The sequence below is a fragment of the Podarcis filfolensis genome, assembly GCF_964270895.1.
Source record: "Podarcis filfolensis genome assembly, chromosome: 3".
NCBI classification, from domain to species: Eukaryota; Metazoa; Chordata; class Lepidosauria; order Squamata; family Lacertidae; genus Podarcis; species Podarcis filfolensis.
In genome coordinates this window covers 38,654,162-38,681,257 of record NC_139606.1, presented here as the reverse complement: position 1 = coordinate 38,681,257, position 27,096 = coordinate 38,654,162, and the positions used below count along the sequence as shown (strand labels likewise).

Genomic DNA, 27,096 nt, shown 5'->3' with positions numbered 1-27,096 from the left:
GTGGCTATCTACTGCCAAAATATAGAGTGGAAACAGACAGCCACTTGCTGTATGCTGAAGAACAGCCTTCACCAAAGGTGTCATGGGCTTTGAAGACACCCAAACTCAGGATGCAAGGGAGAAACATGCTAAGAAGGAGAAATGTGCATGCTTGGGAAATCCACACCGTAATCAACTCCTGCCTGGAAACCAATGTCCCCACTGTGGAAGGACGTGTGGTTCCAGAATTGGCCTCCACAGTCAGTTACGGACTCACTCATTGTTAAAACCATGTTTATAGAAGACCATCTTACTCGGCTATGAGTGATCACCGAAGAAGAAGAAGAAGAAGAAGAAGAAGAAGAAGAAGAAGAAGAAGAAGAAAAAGAAGAAGAAGAAGAAGAAGAAGAAGAAGGTGGTTGCCACTTAAAAGCTCCCCATGCATTTACACTTAGTGCTTTTTTTCCTAGAAAAATAGGTGCCGGTACTCACCATTAAGTAGTTACAGTAAGTGTCACACTTTTTAAAACAAAAAAGAGGTGCCATTACTGCATACCCTTGAGTAACCCCTGAAAAAAGGCACTGCTCTTACTCATTTGCAGAGATAGCAACACCATGGACCAAGAGAGTTACCATGCTTCTACAACTGTGGAGAAGCAAAACATATGGTAACATTTCATGGCATGGTTAGAGCATACAGGTGAATCTGTTTGGGTCTCTCCCCCACCCTCCTTTTTCTTTCTTTATTATGTTCCGTCTTCATGTAATTAGAAGTAAGCTGTGGCATAGTTATTAAGTGTCAACTGTGTGGGAAGTAGCTGTCTATTTTCACCCATAGCCATACCCTGATTGTGAGAGAGACAAAGCATCCATTGCTCAAATAATTCTAACATTTGGGAGATGACTTTCCCCCCATTACAACGTAACAGTGCAGTGATGGGAGAAACTCTCCTAATGGAATGCATAGCACTATACCTTATTATTTTACTAGGCTACTTGTTAGCCAGCTCTGTGAAATAGCTTTATTACAGCAAAGCCACCCAGTTGCATGATTGTGGCAATAAGCCTACAAAAGGGTACATGAAAGCAGTGAGACCTACGCAGGGAGGTTCAAGTCTGCTGTCTAACCCCAATGGGGTGCTTTGTAAGGCCAGCGGTAAAATATATAATACGAGTAACAAACATTATAGATTTCATTATGTTCCCTGCACTAGCACTTTACTTCCAGCAGGTGGCTCATATATTCTAGGCAAAATTATAGCCAATGCTAAGTGATGGTTAGGCTAAATTGCCAATTGCTTGGCAATCGGTTGATTTGGGGGGGGGGGGTCCATGATTGCTGTTCATGTGGGTAAGAGTCAGAGTTTGTTGTATTTATATCTGCCCTGACAGCACTTTTCATGAAGCACAGTACATTCACACATACAGAGATGATTCTCATTAAAAAAACCTCTCCCCATATGGCCAGTTTATGCTGTGGGTATTTGTAAAACTTGCAATTCCTTATCTGAGATGAAGGCTCGTGACCTACAGTGACTTGAAAAGCCTGAAGTGTCAAACACTCTCTGACAGGGCAGGAAGCAAGGACATTTGCTGACAACCCTGCTGAACTTTTTAGATTCAAACTTTTTAGATTTTAGAACCGGCATTTATGTAACAGGCAGTGAAACAACATATTTATATTGACAAGATACGACACTCCTGTTGTTGCCATTTACAGATTTTATTGCCTGAAATCTTAAAAGGTTTTAATAAGGCAAATAAATAAGCAAGCAAGCAAGCAAAGTGTTCTTATAGCACCGTCTTGCAAATAAACTTTAAAAATAAACAGAGCTGAATGCACCTGAGATCCTGGAAATCAATAGGCTTTTCTGTGCATAACTCTGTGTCATAAATTGTGCTGTAAATGTGAATATAAATAAATAAAAAAGACTAACTGATAGGTCACTTGGAGGAGTCCAAGGTGAGAAGATAAGCTGATACTAAGAATATAAAAAGAGCCTGCTGGGTCAGGCCAATGGCCCATCAAGTCCAGCATCCTGTTCTCACAGTGGCCAGCCTTACTGACCCTACCAGATGTAACTGGAACACTTTGATGCATGTGGGGTAGAGGAACCCCTCCCACCAAACCTCATCACGTATGATCATATGAATGCTTCAAAACAATCCCTTTTTAACCTCCATAGGCTTAATTGGCCTCAAGTCTACACAGTGGTACCTCGGGTTACAAACACTTCGGGTTACAGACCGCACTAACCTGGAAGTAGTACCTCAGGTTAAGAACTTTACCTCAGGATGAGAACAGAAACCGTGCACCGGCAGCATGGCGGCAGCAGGAGGCCCCATTAGCTAAAGTGGTACCTCCGGTTAAGAACAGTTTCGGGTTAAGAGCAGACCTCCGGAACAAATTAAGTTCGTAACCAGAGGTACCACTGTAGTCAGAAACTGTGCTGCGAAGGGCATCATCAATGAATGCAAATAATACAAAAACCTAACTATTTATTTATTTTCTATACCGCTTTGTATTTTTAAGAAAAACCTCAAAGCTGTTTACAGCATATTAAACTAAACCTGACATGTTTAAAGTTCCTTAATCTAGCAACTTAAATTGAATTATTACTGCAAATGGACCTCACTCAGATTTTCTGCCTGCTATACTCATTTCTCATTGCTGACATGAGGAGAGAATGGAGGCAAGAACAAAAGGGGAAAGGAAAGGAGGAAGAGATAGAAAAGGGCATATGAGAATAAGCTCGACAGGCAAGAGGCTAACAGGACAGCCATCTTGCATCTTCCCTTACACAGCAAGTGAGCAGAACACAAATCTCCCTAAGGCCGCTTGGGAAAGGTGCAATACTTTGTGAGTGCTGGATGATCGCTGGTTCAAGAAAAGCACTGTCCCTTTGCCTCCACTGTTTGATTTCCACCTGCACAAGCAACGACAACAAATGTCGTTTGCCAGCTGGGACCTGTTCCCTGCCTCTGGGCTAAAGACATTCATTCTGAAAACGTACTTCCAAGAGTGAGTGTCTGGAGTAAGGTAGGGTTGCCATATGTCAAGGTTTTCCTGGAGATGTCCTCTTTTTCAGGGTTAAAATTTCTGTCAGGGAGGATTTTTAAAATTTGGCAAAATGTCCGGGTTTGGGACTGAAGCAGCTAATTGCTGAGTGCCCTCCCTCATTTACATATGCAGCCCAAGTCTGCTGGAGCCGGACCAATCTGCACTTGTCCCCATGCATTATTCACAATAATAATTACTGAGCCCCATGTGCAAGGTGTGCAGCCGCATGCTAGGCAACCAGCACAGCCCCGCGCATCCCCCGCCACTACTTGGGCTGCTTGCTCGGGCTCTTTGTGAGCTGGTCACCAGGGAGGAGGAGTTGTTGGCACTGCTCTAATTTATTGGCACCCAAATCAGGAGGAAGGGGTGGTTCGCCAGTCGCCACCAACTTGACTTTTCCCATGCCACCAAGTCCTCCTCCTTCTCCCACCACCTACCTAATAGCCCATCCTCCCCTCCACCCCTTCCCAGTGCTCCACTCCTCACCAATGTCTCTGCAAAAAGTAGGCACCAGATGATGCCTCAGTTAGCAGCATGTCTTGGTGATAGCAAGCCAAGCCCCAGCATCTCAGATCAGACGAGGAGAGTAGAAATGATCCCCTTGGGGAGGGAGGAGGCAGAAAGTCAGTTCATGGTGAAGAAAAGCTAAGTCGCTCAGCTCAAGTTTCTTCCAGCTTCCCTCTCTTACACACACACCCTTCCAAGCTTCCCTCCCTTCCCACAAAGTCCTTTCTGGTCCTGTTGCGTGTGCTCGGCCACTTGAATTATAGCTGGACTTCTGAGGCATTGACAGTAATGTTTAGCTTTTTAAAAGAATAACAACAGAAACAACTACAGTAGAACTCCTCTTAATGTACCAGTCGATCAAGTCTTTGAACAAATCCATACCCAGAACGATATACTCTCAATTAATTCCTATTTGAATGAGCTTCACACTTCAGAAAGTAAAGCTCTGGCCTGTGATGTAAGAACTTTGACATGTGTATGAAGTCAGAATGTCTTCCCCATGCATTGTAACTGCAAAATTGATCAACGGAGACATTGCTTTTTAAAAAGTAGCTGGCACCTTCAACTGAATTGAGCATGGATCCATATATATATTGAAGAGTTTTTATATGTTCTTTTAAACAAAGGGTGAGGAAGAAACAGAAGCCATGTAGCAATACAGTTAGTGGACAATGAAACAGAAATTTAACTTTTTTTAAAGGAACATTTATTTAACATTTGTACTTCATGTTATGTCAATAGCTCATATATTTACTGGCCTGCTAAGCACACAGGGTATGAAAGGAGCATATACAAATCCTGTTGCAAAAAATATTTTGCACATTATATTGCATTGTGGTTACTTTGCAGCAGCAGAAAGCATGTGTGTCCACATGTCGAGGAACATCCAGTTTTTGCTGTTTGCCCTCACCATATGCCAAACTGTTATGGAGGGTTCTCCAACCATAAGGAGAAGCTTTGGGTGGTTGGGGTAGGGGTGGGGTAGTCACTAAGACACACAAGGGATCTAAGAAAAGTGTTTTACACTCGCATAAAACAACACATTGGATGCAACACACTATTATAATTTGATGTTCCTTGTTAAGCTTCCTACTGTCTCCTTCAGCCATTTTTCTCATCAATTTATTGCTACATTCTGAAAGTAGCATATACAATGTTATAGGTGCAAAATATCTGGGTGATGGGGAGGGGTTTTATTTTGACTTCTCACCCTCTGCACCAAGGGTGAAGGTTCTCCAGCGGCTAAGGCTCAGAAGCTCAGAGCCTCATTGGCTGGCCATACAATGATAGTATAGAATCACAGTGTAGAATCACAGGTTGAAAGGTACCTGGAGGATCAATTTAGTCCAATCCCCTGCAATGCAGGAATATGCAGCTGTCCCTTACGGGTATCGAACCTGCAACCCTGGCATTCTCAGCATCATGCTCTAGCAAACTGAGCTACCTGCTGCCATAGAGATGTCCTTTGCCAGTTGTCCTTCAGGATCTAGCCCTCTAGTACAAATACTGGATACAACCCAATAGGTTTTTCAACTTATCTGCAGCAGAATATTTACTTGAGGTTTTTTTGTCAGATTCTCAGCATACGAAGTCACGGCATGTGAACAATTCCAGTAGCCCATCAGTCCTACCTTTCTGTTTCAGACGCAGAGCCTTTCCTAGTCTGTTTTTGGGTGCTATATCTTTCCACCTTTCTGGGATGCCTGTGAAATGAGATGTCAAAAAAAAAATATGAAAAAAGGAAGGAAAGCATGTGATCCAGGAAATATACCACAGAAATTCAAGCAGATGGAAGGTTTTATGAATGACTAGTAAATATGGAATTTGAATAAGAGAACTGCCAGCAACAACACTCAACAAATGTATGACTATGAAGGCTTCACCAAGGACAGAAACAACAAGATTTAACCTATTTGATATCACTATTTGCAGCACTTTCACACCCACTTGCTCCTGAATGCTGTGAAATTTTAGAATTCACCCCAAAGTAATGTTAAATGTGGTAGGAAATGACATTATCTCTAGGTTAAAATGTGACAGGCTGCTTTTGCATCACACTTTCAAGTAACACAGATGGCAAACAATGCAGTCGATTAAATACTCCATGATAATAAAACTCTATTTTGATTTATCTGAGCATAAGAATGTGAAAAATCTCCCCCTGTTTTAAATAACATGATAAGATAAAGGCATGCAACTATAAATTCATTGATATTTCAATTGCTAAACCAATATAAATTCAATGAGTGTTTGAATCCAGCTTTTTTTTTTTTTTTTAGTCTTTTCTCTAGGTTGGACATTATGGTGTTCTAGATTCATATGTTCTAGAATACTCTTACCACAGCATACAAATTAACTAGCTGTCAGATTGTAGCTCAATGGTATGGTGCAATGCTTTGCAAGCAAAAGGTCACAGATTCAATACCTAGCATCCTCAGGTAGGACTGGGAAAGTCCCCTAACTGAAATCCTGGAGCACCTCTGCCAATCAGTGTTGACAATGCTGAGCTAGATGGACCAATAGTCCATGTCGGTATAAACCAATTGTTCTCTGTTGCTTTTCTCATCTGAGATACCTTTTGTGTTTTCATAGTCACACAACCATCTACCAAGAAGCTATTTTCAGCGTACCAAGTTTTAGGACCACAAATTAATCAATACAATAATGTTTTACCACAGCATTTTAAAAGGCTTCTTGGTATTCTTGTCCAGGCATGGGATCAGAAACAATGTCTCAGTTTCATGGGCATTATCAAGACAAGCCCAAAGTCATGAATTCTAAAAGCACCTAATGGCTTAGGAAAAGAGGAGGTATTGAAGAGCTCTTGGTAAATCTCTCTGTGAAAGTTTTGAAAAATTGACATGAATGAATTCTGGCTTGTAGAATTCAAGGCCTGATTTATGCCAAGGGGACAATTGGCAAAACATTCCCGTCTCCTTTATTCTCAAACCAGAGCAATCAAGACTGCCATCAGTATGACATGGAAAAGAAGAAAAAACGCAGGCTTTGGAAGTTTGGAACACTTTTAAACAATGATTTGGGCCAAAACACAGGCCCTGCTTATTTTATGTCCATCAGATCATCTAACTAATTCAGACTGACTATGAAAATCAAAATAGAGGCCTAAGCTATGGTAACATCTTTACTGAGCAAACACTGACTTTAACCCATTGTGCCTCAAGAGACTTAAAAAGACCAAACTCTTTAGAACTAGTCCTGTCATGCCTTAGGTTGGTGCCTCAGACTCGCTATAGTCCAAGATCTTGCATTTCCTGGGGTTCAGCTTTGGAGTAGCTACACGCTTGTTAGGTTGCCTTATCCCTTAGGATGATATCCATCATATAACGTGCCGGCTTCCCATCATATAACATGCTTGACTAGTTAGTGATGGTTCCTTGTCCTCCATCTCAGGTCCATTTTGTTGTACATTGTCCTAGCCTAGTTCCCTCGTATTGGGTCTGAAATGACTCCTGGAACCTTTTGTTTATTGAACTTTGTTCTACACCCCAATTACTTTACATTCATGAAGACTTCTTCAAAAGGTCTGATGATGTCTGTCACTTACACTGCCCTCTACGCATTTTCCCGTCTCCCAGAAACAGGTTCTTTTGGCAGTGTTTACATGACTTCTTGTGCCACATACAGTTTTTAAGACTGCAGTTCATATATAATGACTTTTCACATCATATATATATTCCTGCTTCCTTGAACTAAATCTATTATTATACACTAACCCCCGCCCCACAATTTAATATTATTCAAGGGAATGAGAAATAATGCCAAATAAGACTGGCGTGACACAGAGCTACGAAGGTATGGCTTATCAAACACTACTTGGTATTTTATGCACAGCGAGTTTCAAGACAACTTAGCAAGATACCTCTGTGTTTCTTCCGGATTAGCACTTAGGAGGTTTAAGCTGTCTTGTTTTGGAATGCAAGACTCCAGCGCTGTTGTTCTTCACAAGATTTGGAAACATGGAAGTGAAAGTTGAACAGAATGGACAGAAACAGATAGAAACAGAGAGATGGTCACATGCAGTGAAGATGGAGACATGCATCAAGATATTTCTATGAACCAAGAACATTCCTGTTGTAGTACATCCAAGCAACATTTCTGATCTCTCCTTTTCAGTGTTTCAGAAATAGGAGTGTTGTTGTTGTTGTTTTAAAAAAATGTGACATTGCAACAATTGTAACAGAAAACATTAATAAAGGATAAAGACAGAAATAACAAACAATAGTTCATCTGCAGTGAATAAACTAAAGTTTGGCTTTACTATTTTCATTACTCCTGCTGATAACACAACCAAATTTGTCCCCTTGAGGTGAATGTTTGCAAGGTTAGTGTTTGGATTTGTAGACATAAATATTGGTCAAAATTACCTAAGAATGCCATATATAGATATTATTGATTATTGTTTTCAGTAACTGCAGTACTTCGAGAGAGAAAGAATTCCAGTTATCTACTGCAGATCCTGTGCTTTTAGCTTAAGAACCAATTTATTATACTGAGTATATAGCAAAATTATTCTGATGCCAGCTTTATTAACTATTTCCCTGTCTTTGTTAAAGAAAACAGCCTTAGGCAACTGTAAATCAGTGGATCACAATTTTAAAAACGTGAATCTCTAGCTTTTGCCTCCATTTTGCCTCCACATACATATTTATCATTTCTTTGATAAAAGTATTTCATGTGCAGTTACCAATACTAATAATTTTTGGATTAAAATGAATGGGAATACTGTCAAGATATGGCACACAGCATGGAGAAGGAGTGTGTAGAAAACCTAGCTATTTTAAATTATGGTTCAGTAACTTAATACATGCACATATACAGAGGACCTGTTACAAGCAATGAAAGAGAAAATGCTTATAATCTAAGAACAACATGACACTAACATTCAAATAAGAAAACCATAACAAAAACAACCACCACCACCAAATATATATCACATTTGGCCAATCAGCATATAAAGAGAAATCCACAAGCACTGAAATTGTTTGATGATTGCTATCTTGTAGAGAAAGCCTGCCCTTAGGATTTTTAGTTACGAGATGATTAAATACACCAATTGCACAAAGTAAGTTATACTGTCGTGAACTGAACCGCCTGTGCCTTTTCAAAAGCTGCCCATAGGCCACAGTTTAACGGGCTGTTAAGCAGACAAGATCACTGATTTAAATGAGCCGAAGGTTGCCTAACCGTATTGGATTGTGGCCTTGAGGCACTCTGAACCCCTCTCACTGCCTGCTGAATTCAATACATGGCAGTGCAATCCTGTGGAAGTTTGCTCAGTTGGCCAATCTCATTGTTGTTCAGTGGGGCTTACTCCCTAGTAAGCTGTGTTAAGGACTGCAGCTCAAGAGGATTATAAAGCACCAATTTAAAATTCAAAATATGGCTGCCCACTTGCTGTTGAGAGATGAGAGACACTGTGTGGAAGGTTCTCTGCTATTGAGACTACCAGGGACTAAAGAGAAAGAAGTGATGACTTATTACACAGCATGAAAACCCAAACAACTCATCTCAACTCCAGTATCTACTGGGGTACTGTAAGATTTATTGCTGCTTATTATCACCAGAACAATTCTGGTTCCTTCCCTCATATATGCACTTCACCTTCTTGCTGGAAACCCTGTATCTGGGATTCCAAAATAGGCTGGCTCGAAACAGAAGGCTTCATGGTTTTGGATCTCTGTGTCCTGATGACACACAGGAGGGGCACCTGTATGAATCATGGATATCCTCTTCCAATCCCCGACTCCATAGGCAGCCTACCACACTGGGCAAGGCTAATTTGTCAACTAGGCAGCACATTTTTCAGCATTTGACTGCAAGGACATCAGAGGTGCTTTGTAATAACGTGAGTAGAATTCAGGTATGAAATGCTTTCTAGTGTCCTATCCTAGATTCCTGGAAAATGTAATTTTTTAAAAAAAAAAATACATGCTTTTAGAAACTTCTTGGCAAGATTCATCAAGTCACTTTTCACTTAGGAGGGGCTGGCTAGTACCTGTCATCCTCCGGAGATGCATGTTGGATTTGAATCCGGGGACTAGTGGGTCGGCTCCTATCTAGTGAGGGGGACCATCTACCTCTGTTTGTTCATCCAACAAAATAGGGAGAAAACAGAACATTTAGTGTATAATATTTTTTAAAAAAAGCTTTTTTGTGGCAAGGAAACTGAAAAGTACCCCAAAAAGTCAGTGTTTACTTTTTATTTATTTCGAGTAAGAAAAAGCGCCATCGTTATTTAGCTTGAATTTAGAGCCCCATTTCAGAAACATTTGCATAGCTGTACTATTGTGCTTTACACAGTACTACAGTACTATGACTTTTTAAAAAAAAATAATCAGTAAAATAATGATATCATAGAGGTAACTGATGGCAGGAATTGTATCTTATGTATTTCATATATCAGTGCCTTTTAAGACCCAGTATGCATTCTTAATGAAGTTTTAACTGGTACCAGATTAAATGCGAAATAAGGGTTTTTTGTTTATTCAATCAAATGAAAAATATTGAATGACCTCTGAGCATGGATGGAATTTAAGCACCATGTTACACTGCTAGATACAAAATATGACTTTGAAATTGTCTATTTCCACCACAGCCCATGGTGTACAAAGATATGCGTTCCTCTAGACCAGGGGAACCTCTGTGGTGCACTCCAGTTGCTGTTAGACTCTAACTCCCATCATCCCTGAGCACTGGCCATGCTGGCTGGGGTTGATGGGAGTTGTAGTCCAACACCTAAAAGGCACCACATTGGGTATCCATGATCTAGAAAGTCTCATCTACTGTGACTGGCAGCAGAGTCAGTCACAACACCCCCCTTTCCCCCCTCCATAGATATATCTATATTACCATGCTCTGTAATCCTTGTGTTGTTTTAGCCACAGAACCTGCTTTCCTACTTCTGGCATCTATAATTACAGGTTTATTTTTCTTAGTTTATTACTTTTCACAAAAAAGAAAACAAGGGATCTAGGCTTCAATCCTATACACACTTACCAGGCAGTAAGTCCCACTCAATTCAGTGGGGCTTAATTTTTTTGTTTGTTTGTAGGCATGCATAGGATTACCTTTTAAAAGAAGCTGATATACATAAATTACATTAATCATAGTGTCTGTGGAACTGGCAATAGGGAACTAGGAACTCTCTCCACCTTATCGATAAATACAGTTGTTCTAAGAATTAAAAAGGCTGATGTAGCAACTGCACAAACTGATAGAGCAATGTACTGAGTGCATCCTCCACACACATAGGTTGCCTGGAAAAAGCATGGTGTCGGGTGCAGAAACTGAATTCTTGCCACTGTGGAGATGGCTGAACTTCTGCTCCTCTCCTCTAGTTCCTATGATAATCAGGTTCATGGTGGGCCAGCATTTGTGGGTTGGTAGTGGTGCTCCAATGGCCAGCTTACGTTCATGCAGAATGAATCACATCACCCGTGCACCATACGTAAGAAGCTGCCATGGGCTGGGGATAACAACAAAGCCCAAATGTCAGGAACTTGGTGGTTGTGTGAGTCACCCATCTATCGCAATCCAGTACTTCATTTTGCACATATTGCCAGTCAGTGTCATGCAAAGCAACCAGCAGTCTGGGTGGACTGGACCCTGAATCATTTCTCAAAGCATGCAGCATTTTCAACAGATTCCTGGCAAATATTGCAAACTTCCATATTGGTCCCCAGCTATGACTTAAACTTTCTCCCAGGACAATAGTTTTCACTTAATCATTCAGTTTTTTTCATTGTATGCAATTCAGTGAAATGTTCGCGAACGAATGCCATGTACTCTTTCAACAACTCTGTGTTGCGGGCTTGGCTGAGACAGCAGCTTGTTCCAAGGCCTCTCAGCAAGGACATATTTAGGGACTCCAATCCAAAACACATTTACTAGGGAGCAAGCCCCACTGAGCACTGTGGGATTTGCTTCTAAGTAAACATGCTCATAATAGCACTGTGCACCACCTCCATTCAGGCCCAATGCTCTGCTCCCTACCTCATTATTCCTGCTTATTTATTTATTTATTTATTTATATTTGTTATTATTATTATTATATTTCTTCATATAGACGCATTGATAAATACACAGGAGTGTGTTTATGAAGTGTATTAGAAATTTCATGAAAGCTAATTTTCCATTTAGAAGAGGATGCATGGAGAGACGCTAGCAATCCTGATTTTCAACGAGATATAGAATCATTATTAAAAAGGCAAAATGCATGTTCTGTTAGCAGTGTAACATTTAAAGCACCAGTTTCAGTTGTACTTTTTGAGGTACTTTTCTGTTCATTAAACATTGGGAGCAAGCAAACTACAAGGACTTCAGGGGGGTTTAGCATTGCAGATTAGTACAGTCTTTTAGGTATTTAGATGTTTAGAAGGCTGTTAGTAGGCAGCAGCTTTCCCCCCTCTATGCCAAGTGCTAAAGGAAAAAATATAAAGGTACCAGTGCACTCAAAGCCCTTAATATGCTGATATTCTATAGAAACATTTAAAATAATAGAAATAGAAATGTAATCAACTGCAAACATGCATTACGGAATTTGGAAAAAAATCTCACACAATATGTTTTAATGATGTGAAACGTACTGTACACACTAATGTGGAATAGCATGCAGTAATCGTTTTTGAGAGTTGAAAAGAATGGTCAAAACATAAGAAATCATAGCAGAGTGTGCAACTAGTAGATGCACCTGCTATACTCTAAGGAAACTGCATCCAATACATTCACAGAGTATCCAACATACCATGCAGTATTGACAGAATTGGAAACTAAGTTCTGGTTATGTTGAAGAGCTCTAAAAAGTTTGAGCAGGAAGCAACTTCCAGTAACTCCTATTAATATTATTTATATGCCTAGGTTTCCCCAGCCACTCTGGGCGGCTTCCAACAAATGAAAACATCAACCACAGTAAAACAAAATTAGATGGCAAAGACATCTAATTTGCACTGAACACTGAGGATCAGGGAGGAAAGTTTTTGGCTTCCTTATAAACTCAAAAGATAATGGGTGTTATTTGACCAAGTTTTACACAGTGTAAACCCATTGAAATTAAGAGACATAACCTAGTCAATGGCTCTGCTGTAAGTAAAACTTAGCTAAACACCACTCCAAGAAAATAGAGACTGGGGGAAGGCACACCAAAGCATGCTTTTGCACAAAGCATAGTTCACTTGGGATGTGGGGACTTCCTGACGATTGGTCAGATATGTATTGGGGATGACACAGCTCATGCCCCACTCTTAAAGCTTAGTTTCCCTGGGGTTTCCCACAATCCTGTAAGTCTTAACAATGTTTACTTAGCTCTGTCTGAACTGTGATTAGTATCCAGCACTAGAACAAAAATCTAGATAACATTTTGAGGGGCAGCTAATAATGATAAGGCAAACATTACAATCAACAGAGTACTCTTAAAATCAATCCAGCATTCTCCAATAATCCTTGCTCTTGCTGACCCCATTTCAAATGTGGCTCGCCCACCACTGGTTCAGGATGTGGTGGCTTTCCTTCTGACAGGGTGGGAAGAAGCTGAGAGTAAGTACATCTTCAGCATCTGTCTTGGCTTCCTATACTGTTTTTGGAAACACATTCATCTTGCTCCCCATATAACCATCGTGCTGCAAATCTTCACGTCCAAGTTTTACTATCACATGGAATGAATACAACACCATCTGGATTTCCATGCCTATTCCTACAACAACAGCAATACATCCATTTGCTCTTTCTTTGTAGTAAAGACGTCAATTCAGTATGTTCAGCCAAGTGCTGACTGCCATCTGCATTGACCCATTGCCATATAGGGTAATAGACAGAGGTCTATAGTGCTGCCTTTAATAGAAACAGGAGCCTGACTGCCAGTGTCACCAATCCATGTGAGCATATAAGAACACAGCTTTGCTAAATTTAAGCTGTGCAGTTACCGTGCTACATACAAACTAGTGAAACTGCAAGGTTTGGTTTATATAATGTATAAAACTGATACAATGTTTTGCAGCCAGGATAAAGCAACTCGGCTAACACTGCAGAATGTCTTTGATCCATTATAATAGCATGTTCAGCTTGCACCATTTGCTCCACCATATGATGGGATGGATAGAAGAAAGGATGAATGGACGGGAGTGTTGTGTGACAGCTTCTTCACCAAACTGCCACACTTAGGATACATGTCTGAACTGGACCTAGGAATCAGGTGGGAATCCAGATCAGGAATTCCATAATTTTACAGTCACATTCAAAAACCTAAATAGTGAGGATATACCCATTTGGGATGCAGTAACCAACATGTTGCCCTCAAGATGTTTGGCTTCTGCTGACAGGACTCATTTGTTAAATCCTGCCCACTATACCCTGCCTTTGTTTCCTCCAAAGACTTCCAATGCCTGGAACAGGGCATTCAGGTATTATAGCCTTATTTTGAGTAAGGGCATGTTTTCTCACATTTGCCAGTTGAGGTACATACTGAGTCTACTCTTCCACATGTCACCAGTGCAAGCTACCGCTATATATAAAGAATTCTCTTTCTCCTTTTTTGGTGTGTGAAATGAAGAGGCACCCAAAGCAGAACAAGAGTAGCAGGAAACCCTAATTCCCAACTTATCAGGGGGATCCTTTGTTGCCTTCAAAAAATTGGTATGAGATGAACAATCAGGGCAAGGTTTATAGGTTCTCCCTTTTCCCGAGTTTAGTTCTTACATTGGTCACCAGGGAAAAAATGGGGGTTGTGAGAGGGGATCCTTATGCAGTGGCTTTGTAGCTGAAATGTGAATCAGTTCAAGTGGGATAATGTTTGCAACTTATACCCCCAAACCAGGAGTGTAGGTTTCTTTTTTCCCCTGCTGCTGTCATAAAAAGCAGTGAGATCTGGGACCAGATTGGCAGGAAGCAAAAATTAGTTAGGACAGATCACCCCTGCTCCAAACCACTACAGCACACTAGCTCTCATCCATGGACACAAATCAACATGAGAAGTTTAGTACAACTGAATCTTCAAAAATGCTTTTTGCGAGTGTGCACACACATGAAATAAAATGGTATTTTCCAGGTCTTGGCATAAATGTGGGTGGCTTGCCAGTGTTTGATCATCAGTGCTCTCTTGTTGCTCTTGTTTTTAAGCACCTACTGAATTCTTGCCAGTGGCTCTGGTAGATGCTGACACTGCAAAAAAACAGATCTTCAAAGAGCAAAGGCTGGCTGAATGCCACTCTTCATTATTCACTTGCACAAGCATCTTACTGCCTTCCCAGTTTCAGCATACCCCTGGCAAGCAAAAACAGCATCTTTGCTTGCTCTCAATAAATCTAGGTGCTGGGGTTTTACTGGTGTCCTTATTCTATGGCTAGGAAAAAGAAAAGATTGCATTCATATTCAAACTCTTCCTCTAATGAACCCAAGAGCGGCTTACAGATGGTTCCCAGGAAGTATCTCATCTAGGCAGGAACCACTTCAGGTGCCTTCAGACCATTCTTTAATCACATGCGTGTTGGCCTATTGAGAATTCCATGACAACACCTGCTTTCTTCTACATTCAGTGTTTGCAGGACAAATAACTCAAGGCACACTATCTATATCTGTATCTAGTTATGAAGAAATACTGTTGAATTCAAACACTTCCATACAGAGCCACAATCACATCTGACAATGATTCTGACCAATAGTGTTTGATTACAAAAAGTATCTTTAAACTGTTTTTGGGGGCGGGGAATGTTTTCAAACATTTCAAACTCAGCTCTATTTTTTTTTTAAGGAAAAACAACGTGAAACACAATGAATCCAATCCCACAGTGTTTGAACCCAGCAATTGGAGTGGCACATGGGTAGAAAGGAAACGAAAAGTGTGCCAATCAGCTGTTGGGGTGCAATTCTGCTACCCACACTCACCCTCCTGAATCAGCAAGATTCCAGCCTCCTTTAAAGGGAAAATTTGCTGAATAAGAAGGAATTGCAAGTGAAATATTACATCTGGTATGGTTCATGGATGTTGATAACCAAGTGAAAACAACAGAGTCTTGCAGCTCCTTGAAGAAGAACAAATTTATTGTGACAAAAGCTCCCATGTGATAGAGCCCACATGTTCAGATGAAGAAACAATAAAAGTGGTGCTCAGTTAAACTACGTATCTCAATTAACACTGAAATGTTGTTATCAGCATACTGAGGACTTCTGCAAACAATGGCATTAGCTTGGACTTTAAAGTGAGACAGAGACAGACAGACAGACAGAGAACCAAAGAAGCCAAAAGCTGCTATAAGCAACATCAACCTACAATAAGCATGGATATTGGAGCAAAAGTGTCTACAAATATCAAAGCAGATATGAATAATAACAGGTGGATATGAATAGAAAACTGATATGGGGGGAAATAACAAACTGATAAGGAGCACCAGCACAAATGACAAGAAATTGAGAAGTCTTTATTTTATACCTTTCTTGTTCTGGTGAATGCAAACTAGTATCAGGCCTCAAGCAGTTGGTACTAGCACTCCTAGCCCTGTCAAGCGAGGGCTGCAGTTCACTAGTGCCAGTGCATTGCATCCAATGGAAGGAGGAGGAGAAAAACAAAAAGAAAACAAAGAAAGGAATACAATGTTAGATATCAAATCATAAAGTAATGTTCTATTTACATAAGATGTCAACTAACAATGGTCCAATAAAGATACAATGGAACTGGCTGGATGAAAAAGAGAGAGAGAGAGAGCCGAGATTTGCTTTAAAATAAAATTAAAAAGATAATGCCTGAATTTGGTTGCATAAAAGAACAAAGGAATCAAAGGTGGCCATTAAGAGGTTTCATGAAGTCAACTCAAGATGGATTAAATAGGCAAGACTGCACCTCAGCAGTGGAAAAACGAGACTTGCCAAATACCAACCAATGGGAAAAATGGGAAGGAAACACTGAAAAATTATCTCTGTAACTTATTTCATCTTAAAAGTTCTATAACACAAAATGATGGAGCACAGTTGTCTCGAACTTCACAATGAGGTTGATCTACTGGACTAAACTAACAGGAATAGGAAAGGATACTTTGACTGAGACCTTACCTAACCAATAGACCATCAGTAAATCTTGGTATTCGTGAGTTAAGGCAATTACGAAGAAGTGAAATATCCTGACTAAGCACTGATTTGGCCTTAACACATGCAGGCAGGGTTGAGCTTCACAAAGTAAACATAATTCATAAAAGAGAAAAAAAAGTAAGTTTCACACAGGATGCAAACCACACGTTTAAAAAAGAAATAAAATATGTAGTGAATTTAAATAAAAATACTGATTTTTTAAGTGGGGTTTAAGCAGCAGGGATTCGGGAGATAAGGCTGTAGCAACTATTGTGTTCAGTGGGGGTGTGAACATGTTTAGGTCTGCAACTTTAGCCTCCTTTCATTTCTTAGATAAATTGGGAACATTTCCTTTGCACCAGATATTATGATGATAATGCGATCAAGCTGCATTTTCGGTGTTTTGGTTGGGAGAGGTTTATTTTATAATACAGTATATGCTTATAAATGATTCTTAGTAAGAAGCAGCTCCAATATTTTTCTTGAATGCATATTTTCAGAAATGTATGTGAGAACTTTAATGGGAACTTTTAACAGATTTCTTACCTGTAAATATTCCAGTAAGTGCCATTCTCTAATAAAGGCATCTTGGGAGGTAGTGTTTTATAATGCCTAACAGAATTTCTTGAGTGTGAAAGAAAAGAAAAGAAATGGAGAGTATCCATGCAAGAAACAAAACAAAACAAATAAATAACTAAATAAATAAATGCAAATACAGATGAAGCAGTACTTAATGAAAGGTAAAAATAGTAACAATTCTTATGCAGTATTTGCTGTGTGGTTAACAATTGCCACTACTATTAAGGATAATTTTAGTAATGTTATAATGTTAAGAATCTATGTAAGGTGTGCTGAAACAAGAGGTTGTAAAGCAGCGGTCTACAGACAACTGAATTCTACAACTTCTTCAGGAGGGTTTTTCCCCCTCTCTCTCTCATTACCAGAACATTCTTGTACTAGTATAACACTAAAGCTAGTATCACCTATTTTGTGAACGATCTAGTGCTGGTTGTATACCATTAGTCAGAATGAGGCAGCTCAGGCAGCTGATTTTGTACTTCACGAAAGGGTAGCAAATTATTAAGGAATTGAGCATTGTATTTTCACTCCCAGGGAGAAATGCTTGTGGGATTTTATGTGTCTGGTGCCAAAATAACTGGAACAGCCTTCGGTACTATGCTTGCTCCTTTACTTCTGAGGAGGCGGGGAAGGTAACTTGTGGTCCCTCTCAGGCAGCACCTTGGTAAGGATTTAAAGAGCCACTTTAAGCATGGCTAGCAAAGGGAGATTTTTAACTTTCTTTTCTTTGAAAAGCAGGGTCCTATGCTATATCACAAACTACTTTTGGAAGTATGTGCTGGCTAATAATGGAATATCTTATGGACGGTGCTTTAACATTTACATCACAGCTTAAAGTGTGTTGGAAGCTAGGTGCTCTAGTCTACAGCCATGTGTGTACTCATACTGAGTTTCTGCAATAGCAGCCTCCCCAGACCACTTTCACAGACAGAGAAGCGTCATGTATATTTGCTTGTTCCCTTTGCTAAAATGAGAGGGGAGGCCCTTGAAGGAGTTCTGTGTATGTATTGCCATGCCCTCAAAGACTCTTAGCAAGGGAGGGTGTTTGATTATAAGTACTTAATGCGATCAGTATGCGAAAGACACAAAACCAATTATGAAAACACAAATTTTTAAAAAGGAAAAATTAATAAACACAGTGCAAAATTGATACCACTGCCATACATTGGAAGACCTTTTGCAACATTTCTTGAATAATTCCATTCAATGGATGGTATCCAACTGATGTCCCATCACTGATGGAAGGCCTACATCAGTGTAATGAGGTTAGATGCAATTTTTGGTGATTCCTCCACCTCTCTGCACCCCACAAAATCCAGAACGCATTCCCACCCTCCCTTTTCTGTCTTCATCAGCAGAGGGACACCAGTTGGTGTGTATGAATATTCAACTTCTAAACATTAAACTTCTCAGTAACTTAATCTCTGTGATCCAGACACTGTAGGACATATGAATATATAAAATATGTATAAAAAGCCACAGGTCTGGGTACATTGGGCTCACTATAATCCTATCCACTGATAGATAGGATAAACATATATCAACAAATGTTTAAAAATAATCAAGCTGCTAGACCATAGCCTTTTACTTCAATACAGTATTGCTAATACAGGAATATTACAGCAGAGGACTGACAGAAACAAAAGTGACTTGTAAAAGAAAAGAAAACACACACACACCAGAACTATCCAAACTTGGTTACCAAATGCCTGTATTTACCTGGTGGTATGTAGGCACTCTGCACTTCTTCCTCGTTTTGCCCTGGGCAGCATTAGAAGCTCACTGCACAGACAGGATGGATGATGAATGAAACAGATATAAATATGAAGCATTAAATGGCATGAATTATGCCATGGTATGCAAATGAAAACATAAAATAAACCAGAAAGCTTGAACTGAGATAGTTACCTCAGCAGAAGTTAAAGACATATTAGCACACTCCATATATATATATATATATATTTGACTGTCTGGGCCAGTATTCTAAAATAAAGGCTACAATCCTTTAGTTTGGCTGATTAACATGTATTAACTGCAACAGATTTTAAAGCAGTTTAACTCTTTTAATATCTGGAACGTTTCTTAATTCACAGCTGACCAGCTTCCCTGTTATTCTGCATTTCTAAATAGAAGCAACTAAAATAAACCGTTCATGAACGTAAGGCAATATGCTTATAGTAAGGAAATATTGAAGAAAACGAGTTTTATCTTCCAAATCAAAAAACTGTGGAAGTTCAAGCCATAGCAACACTACAAGCTTCCTCTAATCTATTCATAGGCATAATGATGCACATTTGTTTGTAAACACAAATACTTATTATTATTATCATTATTGTTGTTATTATTATTTTGTCACCACACATCCTGAATATGTCCTCAATATACATTATAGCATTCTAATTCAGACCTGTGGCTCTCCACTGTAAGGAGCTATACATTACAGGCAACAATGAAATAACTGCAAAGAGAAAGGCGCAGCATGTAGCACGAGTTTTAACAAGACGTGTACATGCTGTGGGACCACTAGGACAGGACTTTCAGGCAGAAGTCAACAGCGCCACTCAGGAGAGAGACCAGGAGGACCCCCAAATGAAGCAAGGTTGGCATGTCATGTTTTGAAGTGATGAGGGGGAGGTCTGTAAGACCATTAAGTCGATTAAGTAAAACTAATGAACCATATCACTGTGTACTTGCATTCTGCCCAAACACAAATCACTGAGATAAATTTCCAAGGTTCACCAGAGTAAAGTATATTTGCTGCTCAGGAAGATGTACCATTTCAAAAGAACCAAATAGTCATATGAAATACTATGGTTTAAACCAGTGCTTTTTCCCCCTTAAAAAAATGTTTAGTGGTACTCTCATTTTCCTACTCATATTGAAATACTGCCCCTCAAAGAGGCCAAACTTAGATTCACAAAATGTTTAGGGGTATGCGACTCCTGCGTCCCCAAGAAAAAAAGCACTGGTTTAAACTGGTCAATGTGTGAGCCATGTGTTGTCCTATTGTCACAATAGCATACATTTCATTGGGGATTGATCAGTAACGTCATAAGAAATAATCCTGTATAAAAAAGCCTTAACTATCTGGTGGAATGTTGCCTAACAGAGTCCTACTAACATTATAGGATTCTGGTGCAACATACCACACACAAAAGAGGCCTAACATCCCACATGCAAAACTGTAATTCAACAGGGCAGGTTAAAGAATAATGGAATACTTTGTAAACTAATGAACCATTGAATTCAATGGTACTAGCTCAAGAAAGCTTCTTAGGAATTAGAGATTATTCACCAATGTTATTAATTTGCTTCACCCATGAATCTGAAGATGTCAGGGGCTCACACTTCCTGAACCCCCTCCTTTGAAGAATCTTATGCTGCCAGTAGGACTTTGGTCTGAATGACTTTTTATTTTTAAAGCTGCAGCAGCATTTGTCATCTCACCCAGGAGACAGGAGAGGTGAATGAGAAAGCACCGTCTCCGGTTTAGAAGGGAAAGTTAGGACTGTACGTGGGTATCATGGGTGCTGTATGTTTTCATAGGAAACATGAAAGGAAGAGTGAGATAGTCAGGGAACAACTGTGAATGTGAAGCTGAGGTATGTTTGAAGTGTTCTGGTAGTCTTTATGACAGACTGACAGACTGAGCCTCCGTGTCCTGCCTGATTAACTACAAATGTGCCAGCATATACCACACTATGTCCACAGAATTATAACTCTGGACCACCCTAACATACAAATAAGAGAGGGTGGAGACAATACAGAATTACCAGCAACAAAGGAGAAGCAAGCTATACTGAAGAAGAACCAAGATCCAAATTTGGATGAGTGGAAACAGAATGAAAGCATTTGTCTAATTTCAGTGATAGCCAAGGGTTAAATTCTATCTCAAGACGAATGTTGGCCCCCACAAATGATACGAGGCACCCAACACATTGTGTCAAATTCCTCGCAAGTCAACATTCAGTCCTCTCCTCCCGCTTCTAAACTGGATCATTCTGAGGTCTACTATAGCCAGGGTGTGGGTCTGTGTGCATGTAATCTTTTGATTAAAATAAGGTTTAAAAAACCTGCAAGATAATTTTCAAAATACTTCTTTGTTAACACAAGTGGAAAGTTAAATTCTGGCAATCTAGCACAAGTAAATGGGTAGATACTGCCCTTGCTTTAAAATAACTAGGTAAGCGAGGCATCTTTCCCATCCCAAATTCCACCACGGGTGGGAGACAATTAACACAGCTGTCTATATCCTCAAAGTTGACAGCTTCTAGTTCTGAATGGTCAGAGCAGAATGTATAGCTATGCTATGCTCTGTATCACTGAAGAATGAAAGGAATAATTGGGACATACAGTACACTATTTGACTAGTAGATATGGTTGGCATAGGAAGGCCCAGCACCTCAAATAGATGCAACTTATTGCATTACAGAAAAGTGTGATCTTTCTATATCTGCAATAACATCTTTGTCCTCATGGAATTAAAATGGTTCAACAACATTAACCACCCTAGTCCATGGTAACGTTTGCAAAAGAATCAAAATTTACTTTTGCAAGTGCAAAGTCACAAGAACAAAGCTCTTACTAAATGCAGCAAGATTCCAGTTTTGTCTTTTTTTTTTTTAAATGCTACTCACCATATTTGCACTGTGGACATAAAATCAATTATTTTTAATGAGACTCCACTACTGATTAGAATAATGCTTTGCTTCTTATTTGATTACTGTCAGACTATTTCCCACCTCGTAGTCCAGATAATATAAAGCTCATAGTTCTAGACAGTATAAAGCACATTTCAACACCAGCAAAAAATATGTTTTAAAATACACAGATATATATTACTACAGATTCACACTCTTAAAGTGGCAAACATACCTTTCTTGATCTGACAAATACTGACTATCCATATCTCTGGACCTGCGGTCAACTGGGCTTCGGGAGGCATCATGGTGTCTAGTTGGAGAACGTGATCTTCTCATTTGATGAATTTCATCTAAACTCCTGGAAATGTTCATAGAAGCACACATGTGTTTGACCATGTTTTTTCTTATCACTGTTTAATCAAGGTTTCCCAGACATTTAACAGGAATGGTCAAGGCTGATGAATTGGAAGCAAGTCCTCCCCACCCCAACACCAATGGAGGAATACCCAAAAAGCGATGCAAAAAATCCACATTGCCAGAAAGAACTGTGAGAGGGAAATTATAGCTCTGCCTTCTTTTGAGCACAGAAAGAACCATGAGCAGGAAATTATATTCCTTCCTGGTTAGCGATTTTCATTCTCTACTGTGTTCTATGCCGTTAAGAAAATAACTGAGCTGCTGTTTCTGGACAGCCTAATCATCTGTATCAAGAAACTATAAATCCCTTTCAGTTACTATACCAAAAGAACTATACAAGGCCTCATTTTATGCCTTATATGCCTTATATGCCAGGTAGCCTTATATGCCAGGTATTACAGGCAATAACAATGTATTTGTTCCTGTGAGAACCAGCCCGTTAGAATACATTTATTTCCTTTTTATTCTGTGCTTCCCCCCAAGAGTTGAGGAGGTGTTTATTCTTCCTGCCCCACTAAGTTGCCCAGTTTACTTTCCACAATCCTGTGGCATAGGTTAGGCTGACAGACAGGGAATGATGCAAGGCCATCCAAAGAGCTTTGACAGCTAAGGGGGAATTCTCAGTCTAAGTCCAACACACTATCCACTACACCAAACTGGCCTCCGTGGATGCATGCATAAAAACATCAACACCCATACACCATGTACATGGTGGCTGGTGTATGCCCTTGCTTTTCATAGTGACACAGACTATCTGTCTGCAATGTTTGTGACTTATGAGTAAACAAGGTGGGAGACAAGGAGGAGAAAGGATGGAAGTTGTGACAACTGACTTCTTAAAGATGTTTTTAGGAAAGGTGAGAGGGGAAAATTTAAGCCTATATCTTGCAAATACTAAGCTGTCACTTAAGAATAATTAGTAGTAATTAACAGTTAATATTAATACAGAGCATAGTGAGCTGTACAAAACATCCCCTTGTGTAGTCGTTTCTTTGATTTGTGCAATACAGGATTGCTTCACGGTGGTGAGCTGTCTGGAAAAACCTGTCATGTTTGGAGACCTAGTATTAGGTACGCTACAACACAAATCCAGCTAAATGTGATGGTTTGTGTGGATTTTCTTTTAGTTGCTAGAAGACTATAGATGCTCACACTGATTTATATTCTAAAAAAAGAGAGTAGTCTACAATACTAAATAGCTTTTGCCCTAAAAGAAACTGATAGGCCGCAGAACTTTCTGATAATTTTTTTATCTGATTTATAATCTATTGTCTGATCCATCAGTTTCTCTCCTTAGCTCCCCAATATGCTGGGAAATATCAGAGTCCAGTTCTCTTCTGTCACCCACACCCTTTTCCTTTAAGTATTTGTCTTCCATAATATCCAACTTCACTGGAATTTTGCTAAGTTATTTCCTACCTCCTTTTGTTGTGACATGATCTCTCCCTCCTCTTCTGTACAAGGGATAGTCAACATTGTGTCTTTCAAATGTTGTTGGACTATAACTTCCATAATCCCTGACCAATGGCCATGCCAACTATAGTTTATAAGAGTTACAGTCCAACATCTAGAGGGCACCAGGTTGGCTCCCTCTACCATCTGTCAAACTATTCCCTCTCATTTTCACCAGGGTATGAAAACATACCTAAACATCTCCCCTCCTCAGCAGCTCACTTCTTTCCATTCTTCCTTATCCATTTTCTTTTCAAAACTACAAGGCAGAGCACAGGGTCTTCTTTGTCTGGCTACCCTAGAGATCTCCTTTGTTCCATGAAAATGGGGAAAATATCATTGGTAGCTTAAAGTGAAATGCCCATTTATCTCTTAATATAATCATCTTTTTAGACTGAAGAGCTGCTTTTCTTTCTGTTATGCTTTCACATTCTCCACAAACTCACTAAGGAAAACTCAACATTTAGTATTTCCTTAAGACAGCTGCACAATTAAGCAAGGAGCCTCTGCATGGCTGACACATGGCTCATCCTAGAGGCAGTTGTCATAGTGCGGAAGTGACCATGCAGGGGTTTCATGTGCAGCTGCCCAAGGAAAACATCACCTTCACATTTCTTTAATCACAATGGAGACAATCCGGCCAAAGTTAAGCCCTTTTCAAAGTTATCTCGATTTGAGCGGGAGAGTCTTAAGCACACATGTTAACAACTCTCCCAACGATAATAAATGGAACTAAAAAGAGCTCGGCTTTGGCTGGAGTCTGCCCAATGTGTGTTGATGATGAAAGCAGCTATATTTTGAAGCCTACCTCTGTAATGGCACATTTGGTAAACGAGAACGGGTCCTGCCCTGATCGTCACCACGGTGAGGAGATACAGATCGTGAACGATGATGGGTTGTTCTTTGCTGTTCTGGCACAGTTAACGTTGTAGATTTACTTTCTCTAGTGCTAGACCTATAGCCTACTGGTAGAAGTGCAACAAAATGAAATTAGTTCAGGTCAGAAATGGCAAGTGTTCATATCTGGACTAGTCTTTTCAGGAAAACATCTCTTTATTGATTACAAGATTTTCAGAGTTGTGCAACTTGTGAAAATCCTGAAATGTCATGCAATCAGGGCTAACAATTAGCATTATATTTAAATGTAATGCGAATATGGGGGGAAAGGTACAGACATACATACAGGAGAATTTACGTGCAAGACTGCAAAATTCCCAAAGGTGAGAAAGTGAATAGGAGCAGAAATAATACCTACAGGGTTAGGTATTATTTGCCACAAGCGTCACTTTTTCAGCTCTTCAGTCTTTTTAAATGAAATCTATGCATTTGTGGCTGCAATACTGAAACATACTGATTTATTCAATTCATCCAGTCTATGGAATTGCTTATGAGTAAATTGTTTTAGAATTGAAGCCTCTGTTTCAGTTTCATTTAAATTATCTGCTGACATGAGTATGGTACACAAGTCATTTGACCCAACGTTGCTTCATATAAAATGATCCACAGAACTTTCTTTACATTCAAGGAAACATAAAGATGTCACTACTAATTATTGTTAGCCAGAGGCCCAACACCACAGAACAAAACTGGATAGGCAAAAAGAACCAAGTCTAAGAGAAAGGTACCCATATGCCATCAAGTTAGAAAACTATTTTATTAGCTAAGAGCCAAAGGCAAACACAGATTATACTTCCCATTTAGGTAGTAAAACCCACCTATAGTTTAATATTGGAAGTAACATTTTGTCTTCCTGTAGTGGGGTGGGGGGTGGGGGACACACACCGCTGAACTGCACAGAAAACCCTCTTCTTCCAGAAGATGAAAAGGCCCCCATTCAATAGTCAAACTTCCCCGAGAGAAAAAAGGCCAGTTATTTTAAATCAGGGATTAGCAATGTGGCGCCCTCCAGACATTATTTAACTATGACTCCCATCAGCCCCTCACAGCTTGACCAAAAGGCAGTGATGATGGGTGTTAGAGGTTAGCAGTATCTGGGGGGGGGCCACATAGATTACCCCTGTATTAAATGAAGTCCCTCAGACCAAGTTGATAGCATGACAAGAAAGCAGCAGCTCAAGCTCTTTAAATTAGCCCCCTTTAGTTAGAAGAAAAGCTACATGAAGGATCCATAGGGGACTTCGGATTTGAGCCAGGAAACAAGGGAGATTACAGGGAACCGTTCCGAAGATGTATACATTCAAAGCATATGGCATGCACCTCTCTTGTAATTTTTGTGTGACAGCTATGTGGAATGGAAGATGCAGAGTGTTGTGTGTAGAAAACTTGCTGAGAATGACCAGGACGGGACGGGCACCCTCTCACAGTTTCAATTACTCTGACGTTAATTGAACCACATTCTTATCTTGGAGAAAACCAGGGATTCACACACATACATAGAAAACCTAAGTACAGAAAAAGGAAACTGTATGTTTCTTTCATTAAAAGTCACTATTAAACTCCCTAGGGGCATTGGTACTCAGTTAGTCAGTAAAATATAAAACAACGTTCAAATTTTTCAGGTCCCGCTGTTGAAGCTAATGGGGTAATTTATGCAGTTGTGCTCAAGTACTGTTCCAGAAAAATTGTCAAAAATGGCCTAAGTTACTATTTTTGTCATCCTTCTTGAATCTCTAGTTAAAGAGAACTTCACTGCCATCTTTAATGTGATTAGCAACTCTTGTAAGTAATATTAAAATGAGTTTCTAGACATAGGCAAACTACATCATACTAGACGTGTCATGTTCAAAGAAGTGTGTGTGTATATATATATATATATATATATATATATATATATATATATATACACACACACACACACACACACACACACACACGTCAAGATTAAATTGGCCACAATACTAGACAACCATAGTAAAATAGTAAAGATGGAAGGCTTTTGAAAATTAGTACTGCAGCTGATCACAAAAATATTTTAACAATTCAAGCTGCTTTTCTTGTTCAGGCAGGTGATTGGCAGCAGAAGAAATATTCTCAGAACCTGCAGCACTGTTGAGCAATTTTTATCTTTGTCTCTGTGTAACAACTGAGAGTCTCCCTCTATGCACACATTTTGGATAATGATAACTTGTGAGTGCTTATGAGAATTATAAAATATATAGCCATGCTTCATGCACTTAATATACAGTCATGCATTTTCAATATATTCTATGGTGAACCTGTCTAAGATATAAGCAAGAGCAAATGCATCAAATGGACAATATGTTTCAGTTAGACATTTTAATTACATTTTTTATTTTTTGCATTTTTTCTTATGCACAGAAAAATAGCTTCTACCCTTGTAATATCCACAATTTTATTAGCTGTATAAACAGAAATATCAAGATTGCCATGCCACTGTTGCTGTTGCTTTTTATTATTGTTTGTCCG

At 39.6% G+C, this 27,096-nt stretch overlaps 1 protein-coding gene across 50 annotated transcripts in view; it reads right to left on the bottom strand.

Annotated features, from left to right (window-relative positions):
- Nucleotides 1–27,096, bottom strand: part of RIMS1 (regulating synaptic membrane exocytosis 1) — a 228,884-nt gene that overhangs the window by 66,721 nt on the left and 135,067 nt on the right. For 8 of the 50 annotated variants that reach the window (XM_083606986.1, XM_083606965.1, XM_083606996.1 and 5 more), the window contains 7 exons: nt 24,518–24,674; nt 22,073–22,198; nt 18,917–18,979; nt 15,987–16,076; nt 9,564–9,647; nt 7,428–7,505; nt 5,179–5,250 (listed from right to left, as the gene is read on the bottom strand). In XM_083606986.1, coding sequence (XP_083463112.1) covers nt 5,179–5,250; nt 7,428–7,505; nt 9,564–9,647; nt 15,987–16,076; nt 18,917–18,979; nt 22,073–22,198; nt 24,518–24,674 — 670 coding nt within the window. Of the gene's footprint in view, nt 1–5,178; nt 5,251–7,427; nt 7,506–9,563; nt 9,648–15,986; nt 16,077–17,164; nt 17,243–18,916; nt 18,980–22,072; nt 22,199–24,517; nt 24,675–27,096 lie in introns of all 50 variants that reach the window. The other 42 variants (XM_083607013.1, XM_083606972.1, XM_083606994.1 and 39 more) reach the window with 13 other exon arrangements.